At 43.8% G+C, this 10,874-nt stretch overlaps 1 protein-coding gene across 2 annotated transcripts in view; it reads right to left on the reverse strand.

Moving 5' to 3' along the window:
- Positions 1 to 218: 218 nt before the first annotated feature.
- Positions 219 to 10,874, reverse strand: part of SUCLG2 (succinate-CoA ligase GDP-forming subunit beta) — a 280,881-nt gene continuing 270,225 nt past the window's right edge. For both annotated transcript variants that reach the window (XM_034658624.1, XM_034658625.1), the window contains one exon: positions 219 to 1,280. In XM_034658624.1, the coding sequence (XP_034514515.1) occupies positions 1,165 to 1,280 (116 nt within the window). In that variant the 3' untranslated portion in view covers positions 219 to 1,164. The remainder of the gene's footprint in view (positions 1,281 to 10,874) is intronic.

Genomic DNA, 10,874 nt, shown 5'->3' on the forward strand with positions numbered 1-10,874 from the left:
TGATGGACGTCTGTGACACTTACCTGGGCTTCTGGTTTATATAAAATTTTTATTCTTTCATTGCATAATCTCCTAACAGAAATGGTTGTTGACAAAGTTGAATGAAACTGAAATAATCCTGTAACAACCCAAATTCTCTAATTTTGGAGTCACGCCTAAGATGTAAAAGAAAAATTGTTTGAGGAATGAAATCGACCAAAATGAGAAATACACAGACCTTAGAATTTACAAAACATAATTTTATTTAAATTTGTGTACAGATAAAAATTTACCAAAATTTAAACAAAGACCAATTCAAATTCTTTCCCACCACAAAAATGGACATTATGAGAAAAAGCCACATTCTCTCAATTATGTTTTCCCAGCTGGTAGATTCTGGAGGGAAAAGGGAGGGGAGAAAAAGTACTGACACAACATAATTTGATCTTCAGCACTGTCTTGTCTTGAAATGACTTAATTATGGAGATTTCCATAAGAATCGGCATTCTTTGGTTTTGACAATGGATAGAACCTTCTATGCCAAAATTGCAAATAAGGCTTCCGGCTTTATTTTTAGTGTGAGGTAAACAGTATCTTCAATATTAAGGCAAACGGTAGAATATACGTGTGGGATATTAATGTGGATCTTCCACTGAACAACAGTATGTTTGGAACATTTGCAGATTTTCTAAGTGTGTTGGAATTAGAAACTTATAGAAGACATTGCAGTGTGCAACACTTCTGAATGTCTTAGCTGTGCCTTTTTGATAAGCTGTCAAATGTAATTTTGTTTGAGTTTTTACAGCATGTAATTTTTTTTATTTAATATTATTGTAAATGAACCAGGCTCTGATCTCAAATTCTCTGTATATACACACAGTTCGGCCAAATAGACTGCTCCCCCAAAGCTGGGAAAACAATGCCTACTGAGCAGGCTGACCATGATGGAAAAGTACGAGAACAAGACATTAATAAAGATTCTAAGTGAAATCAGATTATTTAGGCTGTCTAGCTGTCTTATTCAAGAAAATGCAGATTTAAGATCTCAGGCACAGTGATTTATCCTGTGGCTCATCCCTTCTCCCTTTTTTCCCGATGGGATAATCATTTCCTTCACAGTGATGACAGAAACATTACTTTTTATAGCAAAATGGACTTCTTCCTCCAAAGGGTCAGGACAAGTTATCACTTCTTAGCCACGCAGGCTACAGACTTCTTGGCTGCGTCTTCCAGGTCGACGGCCGAAGTAATGGGGAGTCCACTGTTATTGAGAATGTTCTGGGCCTCATGGACATTGGTTCCTAGAAGGTGGGGGGTGCAGGGGGAACAGTCACTGAAATGAAACTGGAGGTGGTGCCCTGGGAAGTTTCCTAAGACTGGAAATTGTGCAATGCCCAGGTCTCATGAACACAATTTAATTACAACTCGGTTTCAGCTATTTAGGATCCAGATTTGGCTATTTAGATATATCCAGATGATAAATTTATTTTCTTCTCTTTTCACCTCAAATGTCTGGCATTATAAAGATGCTACCTATATTTTTTCGTGCATTTAAAAAATCCAAATAATGATGTTCTTATAAGACTGTGAACAAAGACAGATTAACAACTACTTAGTCAACTACTTTGAAAGAGGAAAATCCTCTGAAACAGATTCGTCCCTTGCTTGAATAATCCGAATATGGGATCTAAAGAAAAAGCTATGTGAGAAACATGAGCCAGAGAATGGCAAATGGGTGTGATGGGATGGTACAGAATATTGAAAGTAACACATGAAGATGCAAGGACCAACCAATCTCTAGCTTTTCATCAGGAAATGAATTAATTATATGTTTTAATATGTCATTGACAGGGAAGATGATGTGGCAAGATTTCTATCAAGGGGTGGTCTGGCTAGAAAACAAGATGAAAGACAGGAATTGTATGAGACTAATGGACTTTTTTTTTTTTTTTTTTTTTTTTACTGATAAAAGCCGAAATTTCTGCTGATAATCTACAGTCAAGTGGCATTCATGCGGTTTTGGCCCATGCCAGAAGTCATTTGTCTTAAAGATCTCTTGAAACGAAGGGTCTGCATTGGTACCTCATCTAAAGTGCTGAGAACCTACCCACTGATGGCCACCAATCCACTGCTTTGGAAACAATGACAGTATTCCACACATCCGTTTTTGCGTCCTCTCCACGCTGACAGAAAGGGCAGAGGACCCGAAAAGAGCGCTGCAGTCTCGGAGGGGGTGTCTCGGTGTCCCATTCCTGCTGGATTTGTAGCATCTAGGGGGCAAGCTATGCCACCCAAAGGTGTGTGTCTGCAACTGACTGTTTAGCATGCAAACGGCTTCTCTGTTCTTTCAGAGCAAACGAGCCCGTAGGAGTAATGTGATAAAATTTAAGAGTCTAATGAAATACCTCATCTTACATCATTTCCTGCGCTTCTTTCTAGTTAGCAAGACAGGGCCTATTTATAAACAAGGACCTTGAAATAGAGGCCTTGGAGGACCTATGTGCACAAAAAAAAGGAGGCACTGGGTCAGCATGTTTCATACAAAGAGGCAAAGGCGGAGTTAAAGAGGAACAGCTGTGCTAACAAGGTGGTGTCGTATTGATTCTCCTGGGACCCTGGGGCCACCACAGCAGTGGGGAAGGGGCCACTTGGCACTGTGTCTTTAGCTCAAGGCTTACTCACTGCTGTTTTCCACAGCAATGTGCCGAATGGCCTCTGTGGAAAGCAATAACCCAAAAGATAGGGAAGTTGTTGGTTAAAACCCCCAGCTTCTCATCCTGGCTGTCGTGTATTAGTTGAATAGTTTTGGGTAAATCCTGTAACTCCTCTGAGTCTCAACTTCTTTATCTCCAGACATGACATTAAGATCATCTGGCCCATAACTAATACTCAGTAAGCACTTCCATATGCCAGATATAATGCTAAGTGACTTACGAGCAGCATATGAAATCTTTATGATGCTGATGCCTAGATCTTACTGTCCCTATTTCACAGATGAGACAACAAGAGGCATGGAGAGCTTAAATCATTTTCCCACAGTCACAGATTGTAAGCGGCAGAGATGGGAACTCGAACTCTGTTCTCTCTAGTTATATAAGCCTAAATGTTCTAAAGATATGCCAATCTGTCTCCCTGTCTATAAAATGAGAATAATGGGGCGCCTTGGTGGCTCAGTCGGTTCAGCGTCCCAACTCTTGATTTTGGCTCAGGTCATGAACTCAGGGTGGTAGAGATCCAGCCTTGCATCGGGCTCTGTGCTGGGCATGGAGCCAACTTAAGATTCTCTCTTTCCATCTCCCTTTGCCTCCCACGCCCTGCCTTTCCTCCGCTTTAAAATGAGAATAATGCTGATAGCACATATTGTGATGAGAAGTAAATGAAATAATACATGTGAAAGGATTTCATAAATGTCTGTGCATCTGTGGCAGACTTGGCTGGCTGTCTACCAAAGGTTCATGCTTCACTTCCATAGGGGACAGGTGCTGCCAGAAGGTAGCTGCCCAACCAGGAACTACATTTCCCACAGCCTCTTGCATCTATGTGGTTTCACATGACTGAGTTCTGGCCAAGGGCCTGTGAGTGGACATAAACTCACCCATAAAAATCGCCAATGTGAGCCCCTCCCTGTAGTCACCCGGTTTTCCCTGTCTGCCTTCTGGAATACTGCCAGCCAAGACAACCCTGTAAGTCTCCTCTTTGAAGATGGCAATGACTTCTTCAGCATGGATAATAGCATAATTCTGTGGAGCAGAGCACCCCACACACTCACTCTCTTAGACTTCATATGAATGATGAAGAAACTTCTATTACGTTAAGACTCACATTTCAGCATTTACATGTTGCTACAGGAACTAGCATTACTTTAATTGACATGTTACTTTGTAAGTGTGGCGGGCAGCTTCCAAAAATGGCTCTCCTATGATCAATCCCCACTTCTGGTTGCTCATGCCCCTGTGTAATCCCTTTCGCTGTGGGTGGAGCCAGCAACTCGCTTCTAATGAATAAGAATAGAGCAAAAGTGATGTAATGTCTTTAGGACTAAGTTACAAAGGCCCATGACTTCTTTCTTTGCTCCCTCTGACTCCGTTCACTTGGATGAAGCAAACTGCCATACTGTGGACTGCCCTATGGAGAAGCCCACAAGGCGAGGAGCTCAGGGCTGCCTCCAGCCAAAAGCCAAGGAGTAACTGAGGCCTACAGTCTGACAACCCACGAGGAACTGCATCCTCCCAACAACGATGTGAGTGTGTTCGGAAGCGACCCTTCCCTAGTCGAGTCTTGACAGGACCCTAGCCCTGGCTGACACTTTGCAGCTTTGAGACCTGGAGCCAAAGGACTCAGCTAAGTCACACCGAGATTTGCTACCACAGAAACCAGATCAATAACGTTCCTGGTGTTAAGCTGTTAAATTTCAGGGCAATNCCTGGTGTTAAGCTGTTAAATTTCAGGGCAATGTGTTACACATTGGTTACTTAACTAATGCAGATATTAAGATTTATTATTTCATTAATACAACCTCAGTGTTCATTTTGATTCATTTGGCAAAGTTTCAGACAAGGTGCCAGAGGCTGAAAAGTAGGACAGAGGATCAGACAGTGGCAGGTGTTAAATACTAGGCTAAAGAATTCTGACATTAGTCTGTGCGTAGGGCTTTCATGGAATCGTGACGCAACGTGAGGCAAAGTCCTGAATGACACAGAATGGAATTGGTCTTTGGACCAGGTCAATGAAAGTTAAATATGTAAATTTCTATCTCCTTCAACAGAGGCATGGACTAGGGTTCTCTGCTAGGGAAGAAATCTAATTTAGGATAAAAAAAGGCTCTTCTCCCTTCTTCCTTTCTCTTCAGAGCATCTGCAATCTCAACAGACAGCCCCCAAGAACCCCATGCATCAAGAAGTAGGTTCCCCTGCCTGAACATTCCTCATCTCTGACTCTACCTTTCTTTGGTGAGAGTTGCCCTGCGGACACAGATCTTACCCAAGCCTGCCACGTTCTCTCTGTGTAGCTGCACTGGTACAAGAATTAGCAGTGCCAGTGGGAGTGATAACATTAAGCAAAGCAATAACAGCAGCTCTCACTTAGCAGGTGTCACACACTGTTGCAGGGTCCTAAGTATATTAGTTCATTTGCTCCTCAATGGCAACCCTGAGATAGCTACTATTATTATTTTCCTTTTACAGAAGGGAGGGCTGAGGCACAATTAAGTTAAAGGTCAAAGTCTAGCTAACATGGCTAGTAATAGTGAGAAAATAGTGGAATAATCATTGAACTTGAACTCTCACTGGTTTGAATGATTTCTGGACCTAATGCTTGAAAAATCCACACTGAACCCTGGATGACCCCTTCTTACATTTTTTATAAATATTATCGTCATCATAATCACACTGACAATAATAAAAAGAAATCTCTGTTTTTCAGTCTTCCCACAATACTTTGAGACTTTGAACTTTTGAGTTTGGTGTTTCTAAAAGACCTTGTGAGTCAGGTGTTTATAAATGAGTTCTTTTTATTCATTTATTTACTTTTTTGGCCAAGAGCACTGAGGCTTAGTGATTGGCAGGATTCAGTCTCAAAATCCTTTGTTCTTCTCACTCTGTTTTGATTTCCTGGTGACTCCTGTTTGACATTTAAAATCTGTAGCATTTTCCCACGCATGAGATCATCTAAACTTCAATGATGCAAGGATCAGGTACGACTCGGGGGTCTGGTTTTTCCAATCTTCCTGTCTGACTATACCTACCCTACCCGCTGTCCCCTGCTGGAGGAGGGACCACATGGTGATCTCTGCCCCGAGGCAGATATGGACTGCTCCCACAGCACAACTGCACCTGATCCAAGGGTGGTCCAAATACAGACGGTGGTCATTAGCTTGTCCAGTTAGGTTTGCTCTGCTATGAATCTGAATGGGGAGCATATATGAAATAGAACAGGGCAGCAAGAAGAGGACTTACACAGCTCTAAGCAAGCCGGCGAGAGAAAGGCAGCACAAACATGCAGAGAGGAGCGCTGTCAGGTGTGCAGGGTGCCGGGGTGATGCTCTGGAGTACGGCCTCCACGCCCCAGCTTCCTCTTCCTGGGGGCCAGCTGTGTCCTGGCTCCTGTCCATTCTGAGGACCGTCTGTGCAGTTTTAATTGCACTCCTTTCCATGGGTATGGATGAAATCAGCTCTTGACCATTTTAGGTTTTTGAGACTACTTGAACAAGAAACCTAACTTCCTTGCAACCAAGAAACCCGACTAAATCAGTTCCTTAATTAACACCTTCTTCAGGACACACCTTAGCACCAGGTATTCTCAAAGGGAAACCTGACTGATTGAGAAATCCATGAACCTGCAGAAATGCTGGGCCCTTGTCCTTGAGTCCTCCACCCAGAACTCTTGCCTTCTCTCTGCTCGGCTGAACCCAAACAATCATGAGATACCTGTTTAAATGGCAGTTCTTTGGGGATGCCCTCCTTGTCACTACTCCCCCAACCCCCCCAACTAGAGCAGGGGCTTGTAAAAGAGCTTCTAGAGTACCTGTACTTCCAGAATCATAGCACTACTGGGATTGCTCACTGACTTTTCTCTCTTCCCCACCAAACATAAGCTTCTGAGTGCTAACGTTTTGTCAGGCCGGCCTACCAGGATCTCGCCGCACTTAGCACAGTATCTATTACACAGCGCGCACTTGTTGATGGACTGAATGAAGAGGGGCGGACGCATACCCAGCAAGCGTGCTTGAAGGTGTAGTGTGGGAGGGTGCATTTCTGATCACTTTGCTGGCCCACCATCTCCAAATAACCCTTTTTAATAGCAAGGAAACAGAGGCCCCAAGCAACCTGAAAATAAGGAGAGACTGTTTCTGAGTTTTCTCGTGTTCTCCAGGGGTTTCTATAGTGGCCTCCTCCTCTAAGAAGGACCGAACAAAAGCTGGCTGTCTGCGGTGCCCTGGAGGACTCCAAGCTGCTGCCACTCCTTTGGCTCAGCCGCTCTGCTGGCCTTCCGCCCACTCCTGCCCTGAGGCCTTGCTCAAGGTTAACAACTAGGGGGCGGGGCCAGAAGAAGGCGGGTGGGACAGCCCTTGGGAAAATGGGCCCTTCTCTCCTTCCAGCTGTTCCTGCAGGGCCATATCAGAATGCCTAATTGCTTCACAATTCCAGGATCCATTAAAGTGAATTTTAATTATGCTTGCAGTTACACTTTAATTATAGCCTTAATTATTAAGCACAGGCTAGGCATACTCAGAACCCCAGCACGAGAGAGGGAGGGAGAGGGAAAGGAAGGAAGAAGAGGAGAAAAAGGAGAGAGGAGAAGGGAGGGGAGGAGGGGGGAATGAAAAGAGTTGATGGTGGTAAAGAAAGAGAGAGTCATGAGGAATAACCCAGAGGGACAGACACATGAAAAGAAGTATAGACAAGAGTCAAATACAGAGAGCAAGGGCAAAAAGTGAGCCCGTCAAGTCCCCAGTGCATCAGCCCCTGTCCTGACCCTGCCAGCACTCTGTCCTGGCATCCAGGCTGGTTTCTCCCTGGACTGTTCTTCTGCAGACAGGCCAAGAAGGAGCAAGGCCACGGTAGGCCCCGCTGCCCACACACCTCGTTCCTGTGACAGAGCAGCTCCAAGGGGAAGTAGGAACACACAGAGAAGAGGGTCAAAAAGAAAACCAGCAGCCTTAAAAGGAGGTCACTGGAAAAGAGAAAGGGGGAAGCCTTGGGAAAATTCTTGCTGGTATGTGGGTTCCTTTCATTAACGCTGTTCTTTGGATATTCGAGGTTGGTTTCTTGATTCAGCAGGTGGCTGACACCTGCTCCCCATCCCCTTCCTTGCCTTTATTTCTAAATAGAAACCCCCATAGCTGCTTTAAACTCTGACACGGAATTAAGAGTTCCAAAGACAGTGTTTATGCCTGTGTACCCAATTACAAAGGAAATTGATCTCTCCCCCACATTTAAATAGTGCTGTTGACATGTTCTAATATTTATTAAATGCTGCATTGCTTTTTAATGAGGCTGCAGGACAACAGTTTTAATAACCACCTGTACAGATAACTGATTGACTCACGCTGGTTCAACTTCAAGCACTTCTTAACATCTGCTTGCTGAAAAGCTGCTAAGCTAAGCAGTTATCTACCCAATGCATGCCTTAAAACTGGCAATGCACGGAGAATCAAAGGGGAATGGTTGGATAATGAAATCTTGCTCTACCGGTACAGGATATTATAAAAAGAATAATTATTAAATTTTTAAGTCTCCGCTGGTGCATGTTTTACCACTGACATCCTGCCACCAGGTGGAGTGAGAGAGCTGTAAACAGAGAGGCAGATCTGTTCTCTGCTTTCAATACCTGCAGGAGAAGGTAACAGCAGTGGACAGAAATTACTGGGTTTTGTTAAAAAAGCACAGCCCCTTCCCCCGCAACTGGGCCACCCTTTTATCACAAGGCTGTGAAGAAAACTACTTTCTAGTCTGGATGTACATGGGAGCTGGGCTTTTTTCTTTTTCTTTTTTTTTAAGGATATTTTAACAGGAAATCAGGTTTTGTTCTGTGTTGTTTTGAAGAATGCAATAGTTGGCATTTATTGAGTATACACTAGGTGCAATTAATGTCTGTTGGGTACATGAGTTAAGGGGTTCACAATTACCCTATCACTTCAACCTTCATAGCAACCCTAAAGAAGACCTCATTTTTATCCCCATTTTACAGATGAGATAATTGAGGAACTAGGGAGCTTAGGAACTTGCTCAATGCCCCCAGCAAGTCAAAGCCTAAGCTGGGATTAAGAACCCAGGTTTATCTGACTGCAAAGCCACAAGACAACCACACAACTTGGCCTTTTAATGCCGGAAGGAATCCTAGTGAACCTTTAGGATAAGTCTCTTGCTTTTACTAGAGGAAACTGAGGCCCAGAAATGTTAGATGATTTGTTCAGGTCAAATAACCAGTGAACAATTACAGGTCTGACTCTCGGTCTGGTGTTCTAAGTCAGGGCTGATCTAAATCAGCTAAGAATAGTTTGCACATTTTTAAATAGTTGGGGAAAAAAATCAGAAGAATAATATTTTGTGATACATGAAAATTACATGAAATTCAAATTTCTGTGTCCTTAAATAAAGTTTCACTGGCATACAGCCAAAGTGATTCATTTACAGACTGTTGATGGCAGAGCTGTTGTGACAGTCAGTACGGGCCATAAATCCTCAAATACTTCGACCCTGTCTCTAAGAAATGGAATCTTTCCCCCCTCCACCGGGGGCGGGGGGCGGGGGGGCGGGGGGGGAGGAGGTCATTGGAAAAGAAACCAAATTCTACAAAGCAGCAGATTCCTCCAAAAATGGTCTCTGTCCTTTTGCCCTTGATCCTTTCATTATTCTCCTTTCAAGTGACAAGCAGATAGAAGAGGTCCATTTTCTTGGTGACATGTAAATTTAGATAACTTATCACATCTCTTTTGTCTTGTTATTGTACTGTTAAAAATGGAATAATTCATTGAAAATCCAAGGTAAAGTCCCGCTGCCTCAGCAGTCTCCCCTTGTTTGAGACGACGTGCACCCGGTATCTCACACCTTGCTTGGCACACTGCCGCCAGCCCCCAGAGACCCCATCTCGGTCGAGTTAGGAACAAGAGCTCAGGTAAGGATGGCAGCTAACATTTACTGACCCAGGGCCTGTCTAGGTGAATTAATAATTCATCTGCTTCTTACAACAACCCCATGAGACCGCCATAGGTTTATTCCCATTTCACAGATGAGAAAACAGACTTTACACCTGGTTTGGTCACCAAGAAGTTGAGTGACCTTGGGAAGGTACTGTAGTTGGATGGTATCTTCCAGAAATGCCTTGTGTCCCTCACATTTTAGAAAAATTAAGAATGACATAAGCTATCCTACGGGACTATATCCCGTGTACCCCTATATTCCTCGGTAATTTCTTCTGCCATGGTAAGAAGAAACCACTGCTGAAGGTGTGAGTGTGACAGGGATTCTCAGGATGCGGGCTGGAGCCACCGCCTGTACTGGCAGGAAGCTGAAGGCCGGGTTGTAAGGATGGTGTGCATGGACTTAGGCTCAGGCAGGCAAGGCTGAGGACCAAGTCTAACATATATCCATTGAGGGCTTACGCTTTTGCTTTCGACTATGTTAACCCCTAAAAAAAGCAACATATATATTATGTTGGTATGGGAGTCTTACTATTAAACTAGAACACAACAAATCTTCTGGCAAGCAAGAATGCCCTACAATTCTACACCCACTAGGAAGAGGACCATTCTTGTAAAGAAAGGATGTTCTATATGCCTAAACATCTGCAAGGACTTTCCTTTCATGCCTTCCTTCAGTCTACCTCATGGCTTGTAATCCATGTATATTCTAACACATGGATGATTTCAGGGATCTTCAGAGGTAATTTTGGCAGTGTGANTTCCTTTCATGCCTTCCTTCAGTCTACCTCATGGCTTGTAATCCATGTATATTCTAACACATGGATGATTTCAGGGATCTTCAGAGGTAATTTTGGCAGTGTGAGACTTTAGTCTGTAATCCTGACTCTAGAACTCCACGGCTTCCGATATGGGACATCAGCGCATCACTGCCCATCATTCTGTACCTGCGTGGGGCAATGACTGAGCTCTCACTGCTAATCTGTTCCTTGAAAAGTTAGATGTTTAATAGCGCCCATACCTTTCTTGACTTTTACAAAACCGTTCAGACAGAGCTAAGGATGGAGGGGGCCTTAGACTCAGAGACCCTGGGGAGTTTCCAGAATTCTAGGTCTTGCTGCTGACCTCTTTTCTACCCACACCAGGCTACAGCTTATGCCCCACTGTCTGTCTTTGGAACGAAGATTTATCGTGGCAGAGCCATGCCCATTCCTTTCTATATTGTCTCCACTGCTTCTGCGCTGCAAAGGTGAGT

The sequence above is a fragment of the Ailuropoda melanoleuca genome, chromosome 4 (assembly GCF_002007445.2).
Source record: "Ailuropoda melanoleuca isolate Jingjing chromosome 4, ASM200744v2, whole genome shotgun sequence".
Taxonomy (NCBI): Eukaryota; Metazoa; Chordata; class Mammalia; order Carnivora; family Ursidae; genus Ailuropoda; species Ailuropoda melanoleuca.